Consider the following 26,957-nt stretch of genomic DNA (forward strand, 5'->3'; position numbering starts at 1 on the left):
GAATACACATCAAGCTCTCCAAGGGGAAGTACTCGTCCCCACCTCTGGGTGTGATTTTTGGGGGGAATTAGTCACAGCACAGCTCCCTTTAAAGAAATCTTCCTCACAAATCCCCTCCAGTTTTAACACTTGAGCTTTTGTATACTTGATGAGGGTGAGAGTGCTTTGAGATATTACTGGTTCCTCAGATTTCCTCTGAGTTTGCATCTTGGTCACTTTGGAATTTCACATCTATTGGGTCTTGGTCAGAATTCTGATTTACCAGCCTGGCATTCCTAATTCCCAAGATTGTATCTTTAGTCAAATTCTCTCTTCTAAACTCCATCTTGTATATCCATCTGCTGAAATGACACCTCCACTAAGATGTCTCAAACTTAATATAAATCAAGCTCTTCATTCCACTCCTGCCCCTAAACCTATTCCACCCTCAGCTTTCCCGCCTCAGAAAATAGAACCACCCCTCAGAAAATAGAACCACCATCTCCCCACTCACTGACACCAGAAACTGGACATCATACTTGACTTTACCCCATTTCTCACTCTGGCCTGAGTTACTTCATCAGCCTCCTTCCAGGTCTCCTTGTTTCCACCCTGTCCTCCCTACAACCTGTTCACACAGCAAAGCAGAGTGACTTCTTCAAAATATGTCACCGGGCCCCATTTGTTTCCTTCATGAAACTTAACACATTTTCTGATCCTACACTTATTTGCATGTTATATAGGATTTAAGCACCAGGAGAGAAGGGGCCACACCTGGTTTTTCCCTCCAAAGTACCCCACAATGCCTTTGCACAGTGCTGGGCATATCATAGGAACTCGATACGTTATTTGTTGAAGACAATGAAAAACAAAAAACGAAAGTCATTTCATATCATACGTTTCCTGGCAACGTCCCCACTCGCCTCCTTAAATATCTGGTCCTCCTCCTGCAGGCGCCTCTCTTCCACCTGGCGCCGGCCACTCTCTTCGGCTTCACGCATCCTGCGCTGCCGCTCGGCCAGCATGGCCAGGGCGTGGACCCTCCTCTCCTCCTGCAGTCTCACCAGCTCTTTGGACAGGAAGTCAAGCATGTCTGCCAGCACCCATCCTTCCAGTCCGGCCAAATGGTTTTCAACCAGTGACACCTGGAAAATAATAATATAACTATGAGGATACAGATTCCACTAAGAATGGTGATTTATGAGGAGGGATGCTGGATTATCCTTGACAGTCACTTCACTTTCAGAATGCACTTAGTTTTTATTAGGACTGTTATCTCCAGACTGGCCCCAACCCAAGGGTTTTACTAGGAAAACTTATGATACAAACTTAGACTTGAGAAAGTAAATTGCTCAATCAGTCACTGCTGGATGATAGTCTTCAAATTATAAAGAGGAGTTAGCAAAACATTTGTTAGTGTCCACACAGAATTTTTTTTTCTTTCAATTTTATCCAGAAGGTAAAGTGCTTGGGTCTTCCCAGACATGAAGGGAAATGTCAAGGTTTTTATTAAAAGATAATATTGGAGTTCAAAAAAATAGAATCTCTTAAAAAAAAATTCACTCATGATACCTTTTAATTTTTCAATGCTTTGTCCTTTAACACAACTTTGGGGAATTTTAAGATCTTCAGTAACATGAAAGTAGAAAACCTTAGTACTTTTTATTCATTTAAATAATTTCAAAGTCATTAAGAACTATCTTTGAAACAGAGCAGGAAACAAGCCTACATGTCTGTGTAATCACTGAGGTAAAATAGGGGCCTAGAGTTCTTGGCCAGGAGTAAGCCACAGTATCTATTTATGGATCTCTCTGTGCTGGCTTCAGCACAGGAGGAATAAAAGTGAGAAGATTGTACTGTGTTCCTGCTCCTATCCTCAGGGATAAGGGGGAAAGGCTCTTCTCCCAGGCACTTGCTGCTCTCACACTGACGGTTCTCCCTCAATATGAGAGAAGGAGAAAATGAGAGGATCGGCATTGCTGTAGGTACCCATGGGGTGCCCACTCCCACAGATGCCTGCATCTTACTGGTGTATCCAGGAACAGCTGAAGGTAAGCAGGGCGAGTCTGTGGCTATGTGACAGTTCTTCCCATTAATTCCTCCCTTAGCTCTTAGCTGTCATGATGTCTATCAAGTATTTATCCACTAAATGAGCTAGATGGGTTGAAAATCCTGGATTGTCTTAGCTGTAGCTGCTAAAGTCTACAATCAGAAACCCTGAAGGGGCCAAGGAGGGCATTTTTCCGTCCAGGTCCTGGGTATTCTGCTGCCAGGGCATTCTGCTCCCTATCTGAACAGAAGTGCAGCCCGTCTCCATCATTCCCAGGGCTCCAGGATGCCCCAGATTTAGAGACTCCGGTGTCTGCATTCTCCTCTTCTTTCTCTGGTTCCTCTGCTGGGTCTCACAGTCTGTGGCTTTCTTCCTCCCTCCCTGCAAACCAGCTCCCATCACTCAGAGACCATCCCCAGTCCTGCTGTCATGTAAAACGAATAAAGTGGTGCTCGTTTCCGAGCTGCTTCACATTTGTGCCTAATTCACAAAACAAGAGTTACATTTGTTACTAAAGGTGGGTCATGTTAGCTTTGACGTAAGTTTACTTTCTTTTTGTTTGGCCGTACTGCGCAGCATGTGGTATCTTAGTTCCCCAACCAGGGATCGAACCCATGCCCCCCTGCATTGGAAGTGTGGAGTCTTAACCACTCCACCGCCAGGGAAGTCCCAAATTTACTTTCTTGTAACACTAAACTCTGTGCAAATTGGTTCTTTTTCATTTTGATTTACAGATAAGTGGGACAGATAGTAAAAGTGTATCTAGGGCTTCCCTGGTGGCGCAGTGGTTGAGAATCTGCCTGCCAATGCAGGGGACACGGGTTCGAGCCCTGGTCTGGGAGGATCCCACATGCCGCGGAGCAACTAGGCCCGTGAGCCACAATTACTGAGCCTGCGCGTCTGGAGCCTGTGCTCCGCAACAAGAGAGGCCGCGATAGTGAGAGGCCCGCGCACCGCGATGAAGAGTGGCCCCCACTTGCCGCAACTAGAGAAAGCCCTTGCACAGAAACGAAGACCCAACACAGCCAAAAATAAATAAATAAAATTAAAAGTATGTGTCACATTTTAACAAAAAAAAAAAAAAAAAGTGTATACTGTAGTCAACAACATTAAATACTATGTGTATATAGACAAATGCCAGAAGAAAGTAGGAAACACATTTACAGTGGTCGAGTTAGAGCTGCAATTAGCAGCTACTGTCAGTCACACAGAGCTCAGATGACCCGGTGAAAGTCACAGAATATCATATTAACATATTTAATATGCACTTTAAGGAGCATGAGCTATGTACAGCTCCAAAACTGATAAATGAGTGTGGATAGTTTTTAAAATCCCATTTCTCACTTTTTTCTTATTGCTTTAATTACTTATTCATTCTGCTAAGCTCCCACTGAAATATAACAGAGTCACCAAATATTTAAGAAAGATTGGAAGAGAAAACCTTTTAAAAATGTGGGGTTTTTTTCTTTTCTTTTTGCAAATAAAAAACTAAGAGCAGACTCAATTCAGGGAGGGCACAGCCCGTTCAAATTCTGGACTGCAGCACCACTGATGAAAAATGCTGGGCTTGTGGGGGGTGTTTCTTTTTCCTCACATCATTTATTGTTACTATAATGTTGCTTGTAGAATAATAAAAATCAAGGGCGAAAATGGGACAAGAAAAGGAGAGGAAAGGAAAGAACCTTGTGCTCATGCAAGTTCTTCTGTCGCTGCAAGGCCAGGGTCACCTGCTTCTCGGCTTTCTTCACCAGCCTGTCCTCTTCCTGCAGTGCGTGGCTGGTGCGCAGCTCCTGGATCAACTCCAGCCGCTTCTCTTTCCCTTCAAACATCTGTGTCAAATCAGATCAGAGAGAGACTTGCAAATCAGCATCCGTTGTGCCAGGCACGAGGCCTCGCAGGCAGTGACCTGTGAGGCGCTTGTGAGCAGAGGGTTCTGTTCTGCCTTTCGGGGCCACAGAACTAGCGGTCAGCCCTCTTTTCTGCACCATCAGCTGCTCAGGCAGAGAAGGAGCTTAGCTATAGGTTAGTTATTGACTCAGTTTCTTAAAATGCCTCTCAAAGACAAGGTGACAACTATAGGGTCATGTTAAGAAACTAGAGCCTTCTCCTCATTTCCTCTGCTCCTTCCCTAAGAAGCCTGGGGGTGGTATTTTTCATGGTCATATCTTTTCCGAGAGATTTGCCCCTCATCTGGAATACATGATCTGCTGTCTGAACCTAACTGCTGTGTTTCTCCTGGGGAAATATTGGCAGGAGGATAGAGAACAATGCTGAACACAGGATGCTCATCCAGCCTCCCTGGACTTACTCACCATAACTGAGTCTCTTAAGAGTTACAGCTGTCTGGGGAGAAAAAAATGTTTCAGCTGAGACTTTATATCAGTCCATTTTTAAACTGAAGCGTGAGCTTGCTCTAGTGGCACAAATAATCTGGCTAAAGCTTTTAGTCAGGAAGACCAGAGTTGAATTTGCTGGCAGTTAACATAATCCCTCTCAGACTCATACTACTTGCCTGTAAAATGGGTAATTGATACAAGAAAAAAAAAAGAGCTGATATATGTAGAGCAAAGAATATATAATGTGAACATATGGTAAGAGTTCAAAACTGTAGTTATTACTTAGCTATTTCATTTATTATTCAGGTATTGCTAGCTATATACAAATGCAGATGATTGTATTACAACTTTGTGGAAAATTAGAGAATCTACTTGTGATGTTTAGGGTCAAAATTCAGGTATGAAAATTGCTGGATTTAGCAATTCCAAGGAAGACATTAGCTTCACACTGCCTTGGTTACACTACAGCAAACAGCAGGCGGTCCTTTCTTGCCTTGTTACTGTGCCACTCGGGCAAACTATGGCAATGCAAGAGCATAGTTCCATTGGACAGCAGGGCGCAAGAGGCAATTCACCCCAAGGAACCAAGCACATATGCGTTCTGTAAATCTGTTCTCAAAGGAGAAGAACAGGGCCAGTGGTTGCACCGTACACACCATGTTCTGAACGACTCTGCCCCGGAGTAACTTTTGAAGGTAGATCACAGCCATTTCTATATCTTCTTCTTCCTAAAAGAACAAAGGGAGAACCAAGCAGCTTGAGAACAGCAGCAGTCAGCATCAAATACTTTTTTGAAGATTTATATCAAGTAAAAGATTTATATCTAGCAAAAAGCTAGATGCCAGAAGGATTTAAAGAGAATAAAACATCATCCCTCTTTGAAAATACAGGACTTTAAATGTTACTTACTGTATTGTTAAAATTCATTATTATTTTTTCATGATAAATAAGATATTAATAAATTACATCAGAAGCAAAAAATTCACCCACTGTCATGGTATCCTTACAAATTAAGCCATTTTCATTTTTTCTATATTCCTTTCCAGCGAAATCTTTCTTGAAGAAGTAAGTATTGCTAATAACATCCCTTTTGCAATAGTATTTTCATGTTTGCTCATGCGTAGACAAAGAATACAGCTGGTCTATATCAGAGTCAAAAATGAGGTGCTTTTCACAAGAATTTAGCTAAACTGGTAAAATAAGAATATAATGGATAAGATCAGCTATCTACAAAAATCACCTTAAATAAGTGTATGTCAAAAGCAGAAAGATCAGAGTCTGCAAATTTACTTAAAGCCCCTCTGATTGCAAAAGTAATCAACAGTGGAATCAGTGGCATTAACACTCGTGAATGACAACGTGTTACCCACAGGCAGTGGTCGGCACAAAGTCTAGAAAAGGGGATACTGCCCAGAAGCACATCGTGTCCAGTCAGCGGGAGCATTCCAGTCCTTCCAGAGCCATCGGAGCCATCGGAGGTGCTAGTGAGATCTCCCGTCAACTCCCCTCCCTCTGACAAAGCACAACAACCTTCTGTACAATTTGGCTTCTTGTGAGAACTGCCCTGTATTGGGAGATAACAAGCTGACCTCCCGAGAGCAATATCCTGATATACCAGGCAGTTATAGTTCTCTCCGTAAAGTAACAAATTTGCACTGTGGCATCTCCAGCAGTTTCTTGTAGGTTTAGTCTGAGTCAGTCCTTTAAATCCTAACCAACTATGGAATGTTGACCAAACTGAGTCTGGGACCCTGCGAAGGTGAGGTACGGCCCTGGTCAGGGTGAACTCTCTGAGCCAGTCTTGATGACACCTCTGGTATTGCATTCCTCTCTAATTCCAGCTGTCATCAGCCACTTCCTCATGCGGGAAGACAGTTACAGTAACTGATCATCATTCGATCTTTTTTTTTATTTGACGTACATCAGAATTACCTTCTGATGCCTATTTTTCTTGGGAAGATTTTCTTCTTTGTGTTTTTATTCTTGAAAAGGATTGACTTTAGATTTCATTTCATTTTGCTTGTTTTTGTGTGTGCATTTGAAACATAAGGATAAAGGCAACGTAAGTCAGATCTTGGGAAATGAACGCTGTTATGTTAGGTTTGTTTTTAACCCAAACTATCTGGAGAATAAACAGCAATACTGACTTTAGCTTTTCAAATAAAAGAAGCTTCGAACTTACATTGGAACTCAACTCCAAAGTTGGAGTTGGAAGTCGAGGTTGAGGTATTGGCTTTCTTTGAAGAAAACGCATTGGTTTCTTTGCTTCGAGGCCCTTATTCTTCTTTTCCAACAGTGCCTGAAATAACACACCAGTGAGTGTCATTTCTTACCTTTGTATTTTTTCCCACTACCAAATCTACGCCACAGATCTGAATATCAATCAAAAATAATTTTCTCTATGGCCATGCTAGGACGGTTTGAGAAAGTCCAAATCAGGGTGCACCTATGATATTCCCATGCATAAGTTAACCACTGAACAAACATGAAACATATTCTAGGTGTATCCATTTTAATCAAAAGTTTTGGAAACTTTAAACATTTTTTTTTTGAGTTTTTGAAAGGTTCTGTCGTGTGTATATGCAAGCAAAACCCCCAACTCCTATTCTTCCACATGAGCTAATTTGCTGTTTTAAATGACTACCTGGGCAATAGAAAATTGTCCTGTGTAGTAAATGACTGAAATATTTAGTATGTTTTGTTGTTATGGGGGAACTAAGGGGCATTAAATGGCAATTATCTCAAAGTGAAGAGAGCTTTACTTTGGGCTTGAAGGCCTACACATCAAGATTTTTGAACATGGTTCCTTGTGGAAGAGTGTATGTGTTTCTGTTTAAACATGCACTTTATTTTCTTACTTTTGATCATCAAAAATCCTGCCAAAATTATACATAAGATTTTGTTCATCAGTTCCATTTTCAGACATAGGGGGATACTTTTTAACTTAAAAGTATCAAAAATTCTGATCTCTGTGATTTTAAAATCACACTTTCATTACTTTTTCATCACATAATTTTTATATTATTTTTTCCATAAAAACACAAATAAGTGATAAAACACTTAAATAAGTGATAAAGCACTAAGCCAAGACTTGAAATTAATAAAAATATGAAAATTATGAGTAAAATTTGGAACCACATCCAATTACTGTGGTTGTAACAGAGCATCCGAGTTTCCTGAAAATAAATGTGATGGCAAATATATATAATAGCTCTATGATAACCCAAACTAATGAATCAGTAGGAAGCAGCAGCAGTTTAAAAGTACAGTTTGCCCTTGAACAACATAGGTTTGAACTGCATGGATCCACTTATACATAGATTTTTTTCAATAAATATATTAGAAAAATTTGGGGAGATTTTTGACAATTTTTTAAAACTTGCATACAAACCACATAGCCCAGAAATATTGAAAAAGTTAGGTATGTCATGAATGCATAAAATATATGTAGATATTAGTCTATTTTATCATTTACTACCATAAAGTACACAAAATCTATAAAAAGTTAAAATTTATCAAAACTTATGCACATAAACACTTACAGACCATACATGGTGCCATTCAAAGTCAAAAGAAATGTAAACAAATGTAAAGATGCAGTATTAAATCATAACTGCATAAAAGTAACTAGTAGATTACTACTGTAATAATTTCATGACTACCTCTTATTGCTTCTGCTGTGAGCTCAAGTGTTGCTAGTATCCACTTAAAATGTAGGGTGACACTAATCATCTATGAGTGAACAGTTCATCTCTCCAGTAAATTGCATGTCATGGTAACAGGTGATCTCTAGCAGTTCTTGTATATTCTTCATTGCGTTTAGTGCAATACCGTAAACCCTGAGTAACACCATGGGAGCCATACGAAGTGCCACTAGTGACAGTGGGAGTGCTCCCAAGAAGCAGAGAAAAGTCGTGACATTACAAGAAAAAGTTGAATTGCTTGATATGCACCGTAAATTGAGGTCTGCAGTTGCAGTTGCCCACCATTTCAAGATAAATGAATCCAGCATAAGGACCATTGTGAAAAAAGAAAAAAATTCATGAAGCCATCACTGTAGCTACACCAGCAGATGTGAAAAGCTTGCAATCTTTGCAAAATACCTTTTTATCGCATGTTGAAAATACAGCTTTCATGTGGGTGCAGGATGAAAGGCATACCTATAGACTGTAATATGATTCAAGAAAAAGTAAAGTCATTATAGGAGAACTTAAAGTAAAAGGAAGGGGAAGGATCTAAAGCTGGAGAATTTAATGCCAGCAAAGGATGGTTTGATAGTTTTAGAAGGAGGTTTGGCTTAAAGCAAGATAACAGGAGAAGCAGCTTCTGCTGACCAAGGGGCAGAAGATACGTTCCCAGACACCACTAAGAAAATCATTGAGGAGAAAGGATATCTGCCTGAACAGGTTTTTAATGCAGATAAAAGTACCCTATTCTGGAAAACAATGCCACAAAAGACATTTATTAGTAAGGAAGAGAAGCGAGCACCAAGATTCAAGGCAGGAAGGGACAGGTTTACTCCACTGTTTTGTGCAAATGCAGTTGGGTTCTTATCAGGACTGCCCTTATCTACAAAGCTGCTAACCCTCCAGCCTTAGAGGGAAAAGATAATCACCAGCTGCCAATCTTTTGGTTGTAAAAGAAGGCCTGGATGTAAAAGAGGCCCTTTTTCTGGATTGGTTCCATTAATGCGTTGTCCATGAAGTCAGGAAGTACCTTGCCGGTAAGGGACTGCCTTTTAAAGCTCTTTTGCTATTGGACAACATCCCTGGCCACCCAGAACCCCATGAGTTCAACACCAAAGGCGTCAAAGTGATCTACTTGCCCCCAAACACAATGGCTGTAATTTAGTCTCTAGATCAGGGGGTGATAAGGACCTTTATGGCTCATTACACATGGTACTCTGTGGAAAGGATTGTCAGTGCTATGGAAGAGAACCCTGATAGAACACCACAGAAGTCCGGAAGGATTACACCATTGAAGATGCCATCATTGTTACAGAAAAAAACTGTGAGAGCCGTTGAGCCCGAAACAATAAATTCCTGCTGGAGAACACTGTGTCCAGATGTTATGCATGACTTTACAGGATTTATGACAATGTCAATCAAAGAAATCATGAAATAGATTCTGGATATGACAGAAAAGGTGGTGGTGGGGTGAAGGGTTTCAAGACATGGATCTTGGAGAAATTCAAGAGCTAAAAGACAGCACACCAGAGGGATGAACAGAAAACGACTTGATGGAGGTGCGTGCTCCCAAACCAGTGACACACAATGAGGATGAGGATGTCGAAGAAGCAGTGCCAGAAAACAAATGACATTAGAGGATCTGGGAGAACAATTTCAATTATTCAAGGCTGCTTTTGACTTCCTTTTATGACACGGACCCTTCTATGATATGGGCACTGAAACTAAAGCAAATGATGGAAGAAGGATTGGTACCATATAGAAACATTTTTAGAGAAATGAAAAAGCAAAAAAAGTCAGACAGAAATTACAATGTATTTCTGTAAAGTGTTCCTGCCTCTCCTGCTTCCCCTTCCACCACTTCTACCTCTTCCACCTCTGCCACCCCTGAGACAGCAAGACCAACCCCTCATCTTCCTCCTTCTCTTCAGTCTACTCAATGTGGAGACCACAAAGATGAAGACCATTATGGTGATCCACTTCCACCTAATGAATGGTAAATAATCATCATGCCATACAGTTAATAAACTACTTATCTGTTGTTTATGTGTGTGTCTTTGTGTAAAAATCTAATAACTATACAAGATGTTTTCATGTCATCATGATCATCATCGCCTAAGTATTCACTGTGTAGAACATTGTGTCCAAGACTTGTATTGAGTTCAGTGAAGTAAGGTCAAACAAGAGAGCTGTGTTACAGATTTCAACTGAAGAAACTGTTTTAAGAAGGAGAGAGTAACCAGTCAAGTACTGCAGAGAGAAGAGAATTGACCGCTGTGTGGCAGTTAGCAATGTGGAGGGCACTGTTGACAACAGCAGATTCATTGGAGAGTCTTTGTTTTAAAGTCGGTTTTGTCTGGAGAAGTTCAAGATGGTGGAGTAGGACACAGAACTCACCTCCCCCAACGAGTACATCAAAAATACATCTACATGTAGAACAATTCTCACTAAAAACTAACTGGAGACTCAGAGAAACACTCTTGCACAACCAAGGCTGTAAGAAAGATCCATATGGAACTGGGTAGGAAGAGAAAAGAAATGATCAAGTCGCAACCTCCCAGAAGAGGGGGTTAATACAGGCAGAGATCCTCCCTAGGGAGTGAGCAGTTTGAGTCACATATTGGGCACCAGAGTCCTGGGGTCTGACACAGGGACGACAAATCCCCTTGGCTGGTTAGAGGGACAGTGGGACTAACAGGTGGACTGTGGGAGCCTGTACTCTGCTTGGAAGGAGCATGTGCATGCTTGCTCACAAAGCAGGGCAAAGAGGGCGGACTGAAAATTGCATGGGTGGCTGGCTGGTTTCCCATGAATGCCTCGGCGTGCGCACCAGCCTGAGGCAAGAGAATGCTCCAGCCCTGCCTAAAAGCTTGGCTGTGAGACACAGAAGTGGTTCAGACATAAAGCAGCATCTGAGCAGGGTGGGGACAGCCATTGCTGGTGCTTACACAGGCAGGGCATCAGGGACAGTCCAGATCTCTGGCCCCAGCCAGATTACCACGGTCTGTGCCAAGGCCCGTGCTCCAATCCATGCCAAGTACTCTATACCAGCCCCTCTTGCTCCAGCATTGCTCTCATTTGGGGTAAGGGTGCCAGTGCCGGGAATGGGGAGAGTGCACACTTGGAAGGAATGGAGCCAGCCCAGACCTGACCCTCAGGGCTTCTGCTACATCAACGTGGTATAGGAACCCATCCTTGATAGGGCGGTGATGGTCACTGAGCAGAGGGGAAGCCCTGCGTTACAACAGGCTTTGGTCCTAGCACCTCCATCTCCAGCCCCACCTTCTACCAAGGTGATAGTTGCCAACATGCCCTGAGAAAACGTGACTTGTGTTCATGTCAAATCCAGCTCTCCCACCAAAGCCACTGGGTACAGACAGACTGTATAGGGATGCTCCCCTATAAGGACACCCCTTCAAAACCACTATAGGTAACGGTTTCATCTAATTTCATAGAAACAAAAGAAAAGCAAAATAAGAAGACAGAGGAATTTGTCTCAATTGAAAGAGCAAGACAAAACCCCCTGAAAAAAACAACCAATTAAACAGAAATAAACAATTTACCAGATAAAGAATTCAAAGCACTAGTAATAAGTATGATTTCTGAATTAGGAAAAAAGGATAGATGAATACAGAGAGAATTTTAACAAGGAACTAGAAAATATAAAAAAGGACAGGTCAGAACACTGAAGAAGACAATAGCTGAAATGAAAACACAGAAAGAATGAATAGGAGATTGGTGATAAAGAAGAACATATAAGTGATCTGGAAGATAGAATAATGGAAATCACCCAATCAGAACAAGAAAAGAAAAACAAAAAATGAGAACAGCTTAATGGATCTATGGAACAACATCAAGGATATCAACATTTACATTATAAGGGTCCCAGAAGGAAAAAAGAGAGAGAAGGGGGTCAAAACGTATTTGATGAAATTATGGCTGAAGCTTTCCAAACCTGAAGAAAGAAAACATATCCAGGTACTATACAGGAAGCACAGAGTGTCCCAAACAAGGTGAACCCAAACAGACCCACACCAAGACATATCATAATTAAAATAGCAAAAGTTAAAGATAAAGCAAGAATTCTAAAAGCAGCAAGAAAAAAACAAAGAGTCATATACAAGGGAACCACCATAAAGCTATCAGCTGATTTTTCTGCAGAAACTTTGCAGGCCAGAGGGAGGGCCATGATATATCCGAAGTATTCAAAGGGAAAAATCTGTAACCTAGCAAGATTATCATTTAGAATTGAAGGAGAGACAAAGAACTCAGACAAGCAAAAACTAAATAAGAGTTCATCAGTACTAAACCTACACTAAAAGAAATGTTAAAGGGTCTTCTCTAAGTTAAAAAAAAAGCCTATGACAAGGAGGAAGAAACTATGGTAAAGGAAAAATCCCACTAGGAAAGGAAAATATACAGTAAAGGCTGAGGATCAACCACTTAAATAAACGAGTAAAAAGGTGAAAGACAAAAACTGTAAAAGCAAATATAACTACACACGTAGTGAAGGTATAAACATGAAGACATAAAATAGGACATCAAAACACAAAATGTGGGGGAAGGGAGCAAAAAAGGTAGATATTTTACAATGTGTTTGAATTTAAATTACTACCAGTTTAGAAGAAGTAGATTTAGTTATAGATCAACATATATGAATCCCGTGGTAACCACAAATCAAAAACCTACAGTAGTTACACAAAAATGGAGAGGAAAGGAACATAAGCATACTACTAAAGAAAATCATCAAACTAAAAAAGAAGCAAAAAGAAGAAATGAACAGAGAAAAACTACAAAACAACCAGAAAACAAGTAATAATAATAAGTACAAACCTATCAATAATTACTTTAAATATCAATGGACTAAATGGTCCAATCAAAAGACATGGGGTGGGAGACTGGATAAGAAAGACAAGACAAGAAAGCAGGGGTAAAGTGTTTTGTTTGGCTAATTGAAACTTTGGCTCTCATACACCAGTGCCCAAGCTCTTGAGCCTAATATTCCTTCCTCAACCAGTAGCCTTGATAAACCTTACAAAACTCTACTTGAAGAGTTTATACTTTATTGCTCCTTTTCTCAAACCAGGGAGAGGGTCCTAAGGTAAAAGGAAATGTCTTGTATCTGGATTGTGTGGAGCTGACTTAGGGATATGTATTTTTGAACTCATCCAACTCTATATGCAACTATGTGTATTTTCTTATATGTAAATTATACCTCAGTCAAGCTGATTGAAAATATTCAGATAAATGTGTACACACACACATACAGGATGGTATTAAAATATTACCTCTTTAAAAAAAAAAAAAGCAGGGGTAGCAATACCCATATCAGATAAAATAGACTTTAGAAAAGTCTATAACAAAAGATAAAGAAGAGCTTTATGTAATGATAAAGGGATCAATAAAGAGGATATTACACTCATTAACATATACGCACCCATTACAGGAACACCTAAATATATAAATCAAGTATTAACAGACATAAAGGGAGAAGTTGATAATAATACAATAATAGTAGGGGACTTTAAATCTGACTTATATCAATGGACAGATCATCCAGACAGAATATCAGTTAGGCAACACTGGTCTTAAATGATACAATAAGCCAGCTGGGCTTAATAGATATCTACAGGACATTCTATCCCAAAACAGCAGAATATACTTTGTTTTCAAGTGCACATGGAACATTATCCAGGATGGATCACATGCTAGGCCACAAGTCTCAACAAATTTAAGAAAATAGAAATTGTGTCAAGCATTTTTTTTCTACCACAATTGTATGAAACTAAAAATCAGTTACAGAAAAAAAAAAAGGGAAAAGCACAAACACGTGGAGACTAAACAACATGTAACTAAAAAGAAAATAGGTCAGTGAAGATATCAAAGAGGAAATACCTCAAGACAAATGAAAATGGAAACACAACTTTCCAAAATTGGTGGAATGCAGCAAAAGCAGTCCTAAGAGGAAAGTTTATAGTGATACAGGCCTACCTCAAGAAACAAACAAAAAATCTCAAACAACCTAACGTTCCATTGAAAGTAATTAGAAAAAGAAGACCAAACAAAGCCCAAAGTCAGCAGAAAAAACCAAATAATAAAGATCAGAGAGGACATAAATAAAACAGAGACCAAATAAATAATAAAAAAGATCAATGAAACCAAGGGCTGGTTTTTGAAAAGATAAACACAGTTGACAAACCTTTAGCCAGGCTCCTCAAGAGGAAAAGAGAGGACCCAAATCAACAAAATGAGAAATGAAAGAGGAGAAATAACAACCGATATCACAGAGATACAAAAAATAAGGAAATACTATGAATAGTTATATGACAACAAATTGGACAATCGAAGAAATGGACAAATTTCTAGAAACATATAACCTTCTAAGACTGAATCAGGAAGAAATAGACAATCTGAACAGACAGATCACTACTAGTGACTTGAATCTGTAAGAAACAAAACAAACCAAAAAACCCTAAACAAAACACAACAAAAACCCTCCCAGCAAACGGAAATCCAGAACAAGACAGCTTCACAAGGGAATTCTACCAACCTAGCCTTAACTTTTCCAAAAAATGGAAGAGGATGGAGCACTCCCAAAATCATTCTATGAGGCCACCATTACCCTGATACCAAAACTAGACAAAGACACTGCAAAAAAAGAAAATTACAGGCCAATATCTTTCATGAATATATATACAAAAATCCTCAACAAAATATCCACAAACCCAATCCAACAATATATAAAAAGGATCATACACCATGATCAAGTGGGATTTATTTGAGGGATGCGAAGATGGTTCAATATTCACAAATCAATCAATATGATACATCACAGTAACAAAAGGAAAGGCAAAAATCATATAATCATCTCAACATAGGCAGAAAAAGCATTTGACAAAATTCAACATCCATTCATGATAAAAATTCTCATCAAAGTGGATATAGAGGGAACATATATCAACATAATAAAAACCAGTTATCACAGACCCACAGCTAACATCATACTCAATGGTGAAAAGCTGAAAGCTTTTCCTCCAAAATCAGGAATAAGACAAGAATGCCCACTCTTGCCACTTCTATTTAACATAGTGTTCGAAGTCCTCATCACAGTAATCAGACAACAAAAAACAAAAAACCTCATCCAAATTGGAAGGAAAGAAGTAGAGCTGTCACTATTTGCAAATGACATGATACTATATATAGGAAACCCTAAAATTTCCACAAAAGAAACTATTAGAACCAATAAAGTAATTCAGTAAAGTTACAGGATATGTGCTTTTCTATATACTAATAATGAACTATCATAAAGAGAAAGCAAGGAAACAATCCCATTTAAAGTCACATCAAAAATAATAAAATACCTAAGGAATAAACTTACCAAGGAGGTCAAAGACCTCTACTCTGAAACTATAAAACATTGATGAAGGAATTTGAAAATGATACAAAGAAATGGAAATATATATTGTGTTCTTGAATTGGAAGAACTAATATTGTTAAAATGTCCATACTACCCAAGGCAATCTACAGATTCAATGCAATCCCTATCAAAATATCCATGACATTTTCAACAGAACCAAAACAAATAACCCTAAAATTTATATGTACCACAAAAGACCCTGAATTACTAAAGCAATCTTAAAAGAAAAAAGCTTGAGGTAACATGCTCCCTGAATTTGGACTATACTACAAAGCTACAGTAATCAAAACAGCATGGTACTGCCATAAAAAACACACATAGATCAATTGAACAGAATAAAGAGCTCAGAAATAAACCCATGCACTTATTTTCAATTAATTTTTGTCAAAGCATGTAAGAATATACAGTGGAGATAAGACAGTCTCTTCAATAAGTGGTGCTGGGAAAACTGGACAGCTACATGTAAAAGAATAATATTAGAAACTTTCCTCACACCGTATACAAAAATAAACTCAAATGGATTAAAGACCTACATGTAAGAATGGAGACCATAAAAGTCCTAGTAAAGAACATAGGCAGAAAACTCTTGGACATAAATTGTAGCAATATTTTTTATGGATCTGTCTCCTAAGGCAAAAGAAACAAAAGTAAAAATGAACAAATAGGACCTAATTAAACTTGAGCTTTTGCACAGCAAAGGAAACCATCAACAAAATGAAAACACAACCTACTGAATGGAATAAAATACATGCATATAATATGACTGATAAAGGGTTATTATCCACAATGTACAAACAGCTCATACAACTCAGTATCAGAAAAACAAACAATCTGATTAAAAAATGGGCAGAATGTAGTGAGGTGGATGGAGTTAGAGTCTGTCATACAGAGTGAAGTAAGTCAGAAAGAGAAAAACAAATACAGTATGCTAACACATATATATGGAATCTAAGGGAAAAAAAAAGGTCATGAAGAACCTAGTGGCAAGACGGGAATAAAGACACAGACCTACTAGAGAATGGACTTGATGATATGGGGAGGGGGAGGGGTAAGATGTGACAGGGTGAGAGAGTGGCATGGACATATATACACTACCAAATGTAAAATAGATAGCTAGTGGGAAGCAGCCGCATAGCACAGGGAGATCAGTTCGGTGCTTTGTGACCACCTAGAGGGGTGGGATAGGGAGGGTGGGAGGGAGGGAGACGCAAGAGGGAAGAGATATGGGAACATATGTATATGTATAACTGATTCACTTTGTTATAAAGCAGAAACTAACACACCATTGTAAAGCAATTATACTCCAATAAAGATGTTAAAAAAAAAAAAAGGGCAGAAGACTTGAATAGACACTTTACCAAAGAATACATACAAATGGCCAGTAGGCACATGAAAAGATGTTTAACATCGATAATTATCAGAGAATGCAAATCAAAACCACAATGAGAGAGTGGCTATCACACTCACACCTGTCAGCGTGGCTATCATCAAAAAGACCACAAATTATAAATGTTGGTGAGTATGTGGAGAAAGGGGAACCCTTGTACACTGTTGGTGGGAATGTAACTTGGTGCTGCTACTTTGGAAATCAGTATGGAAGTTCCTCAAAAAAAAAAAAAAAGAAAAGAAAAAAGAAAAAATGAAACAACCATGTGATCCAGAAATTCTACTCGTGGATATATATCCAAAGAAAACAAAAATACTAATTTGAAAAGATACATGTACCCCCATGTTCAAAGGATCATTATTTACATTTGCTAAGACATGGAAGCAACCAAAGTGTCCATCAACAGAAAAATTCATAAAGGAGATGTGGTGTATATATACAATGGAATATTACTCAGCCATAAAAATGAATAAAGTTCTGCCATTTGCAACAACATGGATGGATCTAGAGAGTATTATGCTCAGTGAAGTAAGTCAGACTGAGAAAGACAAAGACTGATGTTATCACTTATATGTAGAATCTAAAAAATTAAACAAACAAATGTATATTACAAAACAGAAACAGATCCACAGATACTGAGAACAAACTAGTGGTTACCAGTGGGGAGAGGGGAGGCGGGGAGGGGCAAGATAGGGATGGGGTGAGATTAAGAGATATAAACTACTATGTATAAAATAGATAAGCAACAATGATATATTGTATAGCACAGGGAAATATAGCCATTATTTTGTAACAACTTTACAGTATAATCTATAAAAATCTTGAATCACTGTGTTGTACACTTGAAACTAATAAAATAATGTAAATCAACTGTAATAAGAAAAAAGATTGGAGTGGATAGTCTATCTTAACATAGGCACAAGGTGAGTGATATTTAATATAAAATTAATAATGTGTTAGTTTTATTATTGATTTATAACTTTGCTTTCAAAGAATTACATTACCGTACCAAATGCCTCTCTCTCTCATAATTTGAGAAACTGCATATCACCCTATTACCACAGGTAAGTGACTTTTTAAAAAAATGTAACAGTGTTTCCAAGTCTGTATTATGAATATGACTGTAATACTATAGGCCATTAAAATTTTATAATAATTCATTCATTAGTATATGGGCTAGGCTATGTGAAGAAATTGTATTGATTACGCTAGGCTACCATTAAGCAATCATATTGCCGCTTCTTTGTTATCAGTGCATGAATCGTTATTCCTGTAAGTAAAAATAAATTTTTTAATGTAATTTTTTCATTTTTAATGTTGGTGTTAGTAGTACATATAACTTCTACTGTATTTTGTATCATATAATGCAATACTGACAATATTGATATAGGTAGGTACTGACTGACAGAGGATTCATCTTGTCAACAGATGACATAAACTTATGGTATCAATAAATACAGTACAGTACTGTAAATGTATTTTCTTTTCCTTATGATTTTGTTAATCTTTTCTCTTTATTGTAAGAATATAGTATATACTACATGTACAAAATACGTGTTGATTGACTGTTTATGTTATCAGTAAGGGTTCTTGTCAACAATAGTCTATTAGTAGTTGGATTTAAGGGGACTCAAAAGTTTTAAACAGGAGTCAAGATGGCGGAATAGGTGGACGAAAGGTTCGTGTCTCCTCACAAGTAGGGCATCTACTAGGCACTGGTGGGGGACCTCGGACACCTAAGGGGATGGGAGGAATCCCCATGCGACCAGGTAGGACGTGGGAGGGGGAAAAAAAGTGGAGGTGGGATGGGACCGACGCCCCTGAGGGGGAGCTGGGGGGAGGGGAGAGATTCCCACACTTGGAATGGCCCACTCATGGCATGGGGATTGGTGGGGATGGAGAGGGACTTTTGGAGGGTCGGGGGATCAGAAGGGAACATGGCCAGTGTCTTCCCCACCCCCTCAGACCCCAGAAAGCCTGCTGGGGTCCTGGGCCTGAGCCCCCCACCCCCAGGGCCCCCTGCGGCCTACTGGGACCCAGGTTTGAGCCCTGCCCTCCCAAGCCAAGGCCTCTCCTGGCTGTGTGGGTACTGGGCCTAAGGGCCCCCCCCCAACACGTTTTTGTTTTTTTTTTTCTGTGCGAGGGCTTTCTCTAGTTGCGGCAAGTGGGGGCCACTCTTCATCGCGGTGTGTGGGCCTCTCACTATTGCGGCCTCTCTTGTTGCGGAGCACAGGCTCCAGACGCGCAGGCTCAGTAGTTGTGGCTCAAGGGCCTAGTTGCTCCGCGGCATGTGGGATCTTCCCAGACCAGGGCTTGAACCCATGTCCCCTGCATTGGCAGGCAGATTCTCAACCACTGCGCCACCAGGGAAGCCCCTTTTTTTTAATTTTATTTTTTCATTTAATTTTTATTTTTTTATTTTTTTGCTGTGCTGGTTCTGTTTTGCTGTGTTGTTGTGGTTTAATTTTAATTTTTCTAATTTTATTTTATTTTTTATTCTTTGTTATTGTTCTGTTCTTTTTATTTGTTGCCCTTTTTTTTCTTTTGCCATGCCACATGGCTTGTGGGGTCTTGGTTCCCAGGCTGGGGTTGGGCCTGAGCTCCTGTGGAGGGAGCATCAAGTCCAAACCACTGGACTAACAGAGAACCTCAGGCCCCAGAGACTATTAATAGGTGTGAGTTCTCCCAGAGGTCCTCATCTTGGCACTTAGACCTGTCTCCAACCAACTGCCTGCAAACCCCAGTGCTGGACGCCTCAGGCCAAACAACCAGTAAGACAGGAACACAGCCCCACCCATTAAAAAAAAAATGAGATGACAAAAAACTACGTTAGAGATGAAGGAGGAAGGTAAAAACCTACAAGACCAAATAAATGAAGAGGAAATAGGCAACATACCTGAAAAGGAATTAAGAGTAATGACAGTAAAGATGATCCAGAATCTCAGAAATAGAATGGAGGCACGGATCAAGAAAATACAAGAAATGTTTAACAAGGATCCAGAAGAACTAAAAAACAAACAGTGGTGAACAACACAATAAATGAAATGAAAAATACACTAGAAGGGATCAACAACACAATAACTGAGGCAGAAGAATGAATAAGTGAGATGGAAGATAGAATGGTAGAAATAACTGCCAAGGAGCAGAAAAAAGAAAAAAGAATGAAAAGGGAGGACACTCTCAGAGACCTCTGGGACAACATTAAATGCACAAACATTCAAATTATAGGTGTCCCAGAGGAAGAAGAGAAAGAGAAAGGGTCTGAGAAAATATTTGAAGAGATTATAGTCAGAAACTTCCCTAACATGGGAAAGGAAATAGCTACCCAGGTCCAGGAAGTGCAGAGAGTTCCATACAGGATAAACCCAAGGAGAAACACTCTGAGACACATATTAATCAAACTAACAAAAATTGAATTCAAAGAAAAAATATTAAAAACAGCAAGAGAAAAGCAACAAATAACATACAAGGGAATCCCCAAAAGGTTAAGAGTTGATCTTTCAGCAGAAACTCTGCAGGCCAGAAGGGAGTGGCAGGATATATTTAAAGTGATGAAATGGTAAAACCTACAACCAAGATTACTCTACCCAGCAAGGATCTCATTTAGATTTGACAGAGAAATCAAAAGCTTTACAGAATAGCAAAAGCTATGAGAATTCAGCACCACCAAACCAGCTTTACAACAAATGCTAAAGGAACTTCTCTAGGTGGGAAACACAAGAGAAGAAAAAGACCCACAAAAACAAACCCAAAACAATTAAGAAAATGGTAATAGGAACATACCTATCGATAATTACCTTGAATGTAAATGAATTAAATGCTCCAACCAAAAGACACAAACAGGCTCAATGGATACAAAAACAAGACCTGTTTGGGACTTCCTTGGTGGTCCAGTGGTTAAGACTCCATGCTACCAATGCAGGGGGTGTGGGTTTGATCCCTGGTCAGGGAACTAGATCCTGCATGCTGTAGCTAAAGATCCCACGTGCAACAGCTAAGACCCGGCACAGCCAAATAAAAAAACAAACAAAAAAAACAAGACCTGTTTATAGGCTGTCTACAAGAGACCCACTTCAGACCTAGGAACACATAAAGACTGAAGGTAAGGGAATGGAAAAGATATTCTGTGCAAATGGAAATCAAAAGAAAGCTTGAGTAGCAATACTCATGTCAGATAAAATAGACTTTAAAGACTGTTACAAGAGACAAGAAGGACACTACAAAATGATCAAGGGATCAATCAAAGAACAAGATATAACTATTATAATATTTATACACCCAACATAGGAGCACCTCAATACATAAGGCAAATGCTAAAAACCATAAAAGGGGAAATCGACAGTAACACAATAATAGTGGGGGACTTTAACACCCCATTTACACCAATGGGCAGATCATCCAGATACAAAATAAATAAGGAAACACAAGCTTTAAATGACACAAAAGAACAGATAGACTTAATTGATATTTATAGGACATTCCACCCGAAAGCGGCAGAAGACACTTTCTTCTCAAGTGCACACGGAACATTCTCCAGGACAGATCACATCTTTGGTCACAAATCAAGCCTTGGTAAGTTTAACAACACTGACACTGTATCAAGCATCTTTTCTGACAACAACACTATGAGATTAGAAATCAGTTCATGAAAAAAACTGTAAAAAACACAAACACCTGGAGGCTAAACAATACACTACTAACTAACCAAGAGATCACTGAAGAAATCAAAGAAGAAGTCAAAAAATACATAGAACCAAATGACAGTGAAAACACGAGCACCAAAACCTATTGGACGCAGCAAAAGCAGTTCTAACAGGGAAGTTTATACCAATTCAACCTCACCTCAAGAAACAAGAAAAATCTCAAATAAACACTCTAACCTTACACCTAAAGCAACTAGACAACAACAAAAAAAAACCCCGAAGTTAGTATAAGGAAACAAATCATAAAGATCAGAGCAGATATAAATGAAATAGAAACGAAGAAAACAATAGCAAAGATCAATAAAACTAAAAGTTGGTTCTTTGAGAAGATAAACAAAATTGATAAACCCTTAGCCAGACTCACCAAGAAAAAAACGGAAAGGGTTAGGACCCGCGCAGAAGGGGAGAGGCACCACATGGAAAAGAGGGCCTCTGGAGTGTGGAGTTCCCGAGTTTGGAGCTTCAAGATGGCAGAGGAGTAAGACGTGGAGATCACCTTCCTCCCCAGAAATACATTAAAAATACATCTGCATGTGGAACAGCTCATACAGAACACCTACTGAACACTGGCAGAAGACCTCAGACTTCCCAAAAGCCAGGCGGCTGACACAGCCCTGGTGCTCCAGCCGTTTGTCAGGCCTGAGCCTCTGAGGTGGGAGAGCCAAGTTCAGGACACTGGTCCACCAGAGACCTCCTGGCCCCCCGTAATAGCAAATGGTGAAAGCTCTCTCAGAGATCTCCATCTCAACGCTAAGACCCAGCTCCACTCAACGACCAGCAAACTACAGTGCTGGACACCCTATGCCAAACAACTAGCAAGACAGGAACACAACCCCACCCATTAGCAGAGAGGCTGCCTAAAATCATAATAAGTTCACAGACACCCCAAAACAGACCACCAGACGTGGTCCTGCCCACCAGAAAGACAAGATCCAGCCTCATCCACCAGAACACACACATCAATCCCTTCCACCAGGAAGCCTCCACAACCCACTGAACCAACCTTACCCACTGGGGGCACACACCAAAAACAACAGGAACTACGAACCTGCAGCTTGCAGAAAGGAGACCCCAAACACAATAAGTTAAGCAAAATGGGAAGACAGAGAAATACACAGCAGAAGGAGCAACGTAAAAACCCACCAGACCAAACAAATGAGGAAATAGGCAGTCTACCTGAAAAAGAATTCAGACTAATGATAGTAAAGATGATCCAAAATCTTGGAAATAGAATGGAGAAAATACAAGAAACGTTTAACAAGTACCTAGAAGAACTAAAGAGCAAACAAACAATGAGAGACAACACAATAAATGAAATTTAAAATTCTCTAGAAGGAATGAATAGCAGAATAACTGAGGCAGAAGAATGGATAAGTGACCTGGAAGATAAAATAGTGGAAGTAACTACTGCAGCGTAGAATAAAGAAGAAATAATGCAAAGAATTGCGGACAGTCTCAGAGACCTCTGGGACAATATTAAACACACCAACATTTGAATTATAGGGGTCCCAGAAGAAGAAGAGAAAAAGAAAGGGACTGACAAAATATTTGAAGAGATTATAGTTGAAAACTTCCCTAATATGGGAAAGGAAATAGTCAATCAAGTCCAGGAAGCACAGAGAGTCCCATACAGGATAAATCCAAGGCAAAACACGCCAAGACACATATTAATCACAAAATCAAAAATTAAGCACAAAGAAAAAATATTAAAAGCAGCAAGGGAAAAGCAACAAATAACATACAAGGGAATACCCATAGGGTTAAGAGGTGATCTTTCAGCAGAAACTCTGCAACTTAGAAGGGAGTGGCAGGACACATTTAAAGTGATGAAAGAGGAAAACCTACAACCAAGATTACTCTACCCAGCAAGGATCTCATTTAGATTCGACGGAGAAATTAAAACCTTTACAGACAAGTAAAAGCTAAGAGAATTCAGCACCACCAAACCAGCTTTACACCAAATCCTAAAGGAACTTCTCTAGGCAGTAAACACAAGAGAAGGAAAAGACCCACAATAACAAACCCAAAACAATTAAGAAAATGGTAATAGGAACACACACATTGATAACTACATTAAATGTAAATGGTTTTAATCTGCAACCAAAACACACACTGACTGAATGGATACAAAAACAAGACCTGTATATATCCTGTCTACAAGAGACCCACTTCAGACCTAGGGACACATACAGACTGAAAGTGAGGAGATGGAAAAAGATATTCCATGCAAATGGAAATCAAAAGAAAGCTGGAGTAGCAATTCTCGTATCAGACAAAATAGACTTTAAAATAAAGACTATTACAAGAGACAAAGAAGGACACTACATAATGATCAAGGGATCAATACAAGAAGAAGATATAACAATTATAAGTATTTATGCACCCAACATAGGAGCACCTCAATACTTAAGGCAAATGCTAACAGCCATAAAAGGGGAAATCAACAGTAACACAATCATAGTAGGGGACTTTAACACCCCACTTTCACCAATGGACAGATCATCCCAAATGAAAATAAACAAGGAAACACAAGCTTTAAATGATATATTAAACAAGATGGACTTAATTGATATTTATAGGACATTCCATCCAAAAACACCAGAATACACTATCTTCTCCAGTGCTCATGAAACATTCTCCAGGACAGATCATATCTTGGGTCACAAATCAAGCCTTGGTAAATTTAAGAAAATTGAAATCGTATCAAGTATCTGTTCTGACCACAATGCTATGAGACTAGATGTCAATTACAGGAAACAAATCTGTAAAAAATACAAACACATGGAGGCTAAACAATACACTACTAAATAACCAAGAGATCACTGAAGCAATCAAAGAGGAAATCAAAAAATACCTAGAAACAAATGACAGTGTAAACACGATGACCCAAAATCTATGGGATGTAGCAAAAGCAGTTCTAAGGGGGAAGTTTATAGCAATACAACCCTACCTCAAGAAACAAGAAACATCTCCAATAAAAAACCTAACCTTACACCTAAAGCAATTAGAGAAAGAAAAACAAAAAACCCCTAAAGTTAGCAGAAGGAAAGAAATCATAAAGATCAGATCAGAAATAAATGAAAAAGAAATGAAGAAAATGATAGCTAAGATCAATAAAACTAAAAGCTGGTTCTTTGAGAAGATAAACAAAATTGATAAACCACTAGCCAGACTCATCAAGAAAAAAAGGGAGAGGGCTCAAATCAATAAAATTAGAAATGAAAAAGGAGAAGTAACAACTGACACTGCAGAAATACAAAGCATCATGAGAGATTATTACAAGCAACTGTATGGCAATAAAACGGACAACCTGGAAGAAATGGACAAATTCTTACAAAAGCACAACCTTCCGAGACTGAACCTGGAAGAAACAGAAAATATAAACAGACCAATCACAAGCACTGAAATTGAAACTGTGATTTAAAATCTTCCAACAAACGAAAACCCAGGACCAGATGGATTCACAGGCAAATTCTATCAAACATTTAGAGAAGAGCTAACACCTATCCTTCTCAAACTCTTCCAAAATACAGCAGAAGGAGGAACACTCCCAAACTCCTTCTATGAGGCCACCATCACCCTGATACCAAATCCTAACAAAGATGTCACAAAAAAAACTACAGATCAATATCACTGATGAACATAGATGCAAAAATCCTCAACAAAATACTAGCAAACAGAATCCAGCAGCACATTAAAAGGGATCATACACCATGATCAAGTGGGGTTTATCCCAGGAATGCAAAGATTCTTCAATATACTCAAATTAATCAATGTGATAAACCATGTTAAAGAACTGAAGAAGAAAAACCATATGATCATCTCAATAGATGCAGAAAAAGCTTTCAACAAAATTCAACACCCATTTATGATAAAAAGTCTCCAGAAAGTAGGCATAGAGGGAACTTACGTCAACATAATAAAGGCCATATATGACAAACCCACCCCCAACATCGTTCTCAATGGTGAAAAACTGAAAGCATTTCCTCTAAGATCAGGAACGAGACAAGGATATCCACTCTCACCACTATTATTCAACATAGTTTTGGAAGTCCTAGCCACGGCAATCAGAGAAGGAAAAGAAAGAAAAGGAATACAAATTGGAAAGGAAGAAGTAAAACTGTCACTGTTTGCAGATGACATGATACTATACATAGAGAATCCTAAAAATGCCACCAGAAAACTGCTAGAGCTAATCAATGAATTTGGTGAAGTTGCAGGATACAAAATTAATGCACAGAAATCTCTTGCATTCCTATACACTAATGATGAAAAATCTGAAAGAGAAATTATGGAAACACTCCCATTTACCATTGCAACATAAAGAATAAAATACCTAGGAATAAACCTACCTAGGGAGACAAAAGACCTGTGTGCAGAAAACTATAAGACACTGATGAAAGAAATTAAAGATGATACCAACAGATGGAGAGATATACCATGTTCTTGGATTGGAAGAATCAATACTGTGAAAATGACTATACTACCCAAAGCAATCTACAGATTCAATGCAATCCTTATCAAATTACCAATAGCATTTTTTACGGAACTAGAACAAATCATCTTAAAATTTGTATGGAGACACAAAAGACCCTGAATAGCCAAAGCAGTCTTGAGGGGAAAAAACGGAGCTGGAGGAATCAGACTCCCTGACTTCAGGCTATATTACAAAGCTACAGTAATCAAGACAATATGGTACTGGCACAAAAATAGATCAATGGAACAAGATAGAAAGCCCAGAGATAATCCCACGCACCTATGGTCAACTAATCTATGACAAAGGAGGCAAGGATATACAGTGGAGAAAGGACAGTCTCTTCAATAAGTGGTGCTGGGAAAACTGGACAGCTACATGTAAAAGAGTGAAATTAGAATACTCCCTAATACCATACACAAAAATAAACTCAAAATGGATTCGAGACCTAAATGTAAGACCGGACACTATAAAACTCTTAGAGGAAAACATAGGAAGAACACTCTTTGACATAAATCACAGCAAGACATTTTTTGATCCACCTCCTAGAGTAATGGAAATAAAAACAAAAATAAACAAATGGGACCTAATGAAACTTCAAAGCTTTTGCACAGCAAAGGAAACCATAAACAAGACGAAAAGACAACCCTCAGAATGGGAGAAAATATTTGCAAACGAATCAACAGACAAAGGATTAATCTCCAAAATATATAAACAGCTCATTCAGCTCAATTTTAAAGAAACAAACAACCCAATCCAAAAATGGGCAGAAGACCTAAATAGATACTTCTCCAAAGAAGACATACAGTTGGCCAAGAAGCACATGAAAAGATGCTCAACGTCACTAATTATTAGAGAAATGCAAATCAAAACTACAATGACGTATCACCTCACACCAGTTAGAATGGGCATCATCAGAAAATCT

The 26,957-nt window shown here is 39.0% G+C and overlaps 1 protein-coding gene across 4 annotated transcripts in view; it reads right to left on the bottom strand.

The window, feature by feature from the left end:
• Positions 1 to 26,957, bottom strand: part of CFAP91 (cilia and flagella associated protein 91) — a 137,546-nt gene that overhangs the window by 53,724 nt on the left and 56,865 nt on the right. For all 4 annotated transcript variants that reach the window (XR_011074319.1, XM_068546679.1, XM_068546681.1 and 1 more), the window contains exons 11-14: positions 6,548 to 6,664; positions 5,022 to 5,093; positions 3,712 to 3,858; positions 903 to 1,124 (exon numbers count right to left, since the gene is read on the bottom strand). Coding sequence is in view for 3 of the 4 variants with exons in the window: in XM_068546679.1 (XP_068402780.1) it covers positions 903 to 1,124; positions 3,712 to 3,858; positions 5,022 to 5,093; positions 6,548 to 6,664 (558 nt within the window). In the remaining variant the exon portion in view is untranslated. The remainder of the gene's footprint in view (positions 1 to 902; positions 1,125 to 3,711; positions 3,859 to 5,021; positions 5,094 to 6,547; positions 6,665 to 26,957) is intronic.

The sequence above is a fragment of the Eschrichtius robustus genome, chromosome 6, assembly GCF_028021215.1.
Source record: "Eschrichtius robustus isolate mEscRob2 chromosome 6, mEscRob2.pri, whole genome shotgun sequence".
Classification (NCBI taxonomy): Eukaryota; Metazoa; Chordata; class Mammalia; order Artiodactyla; family Eschrichtiidae; genus Eschrichtius; species Eschrichtius robustus.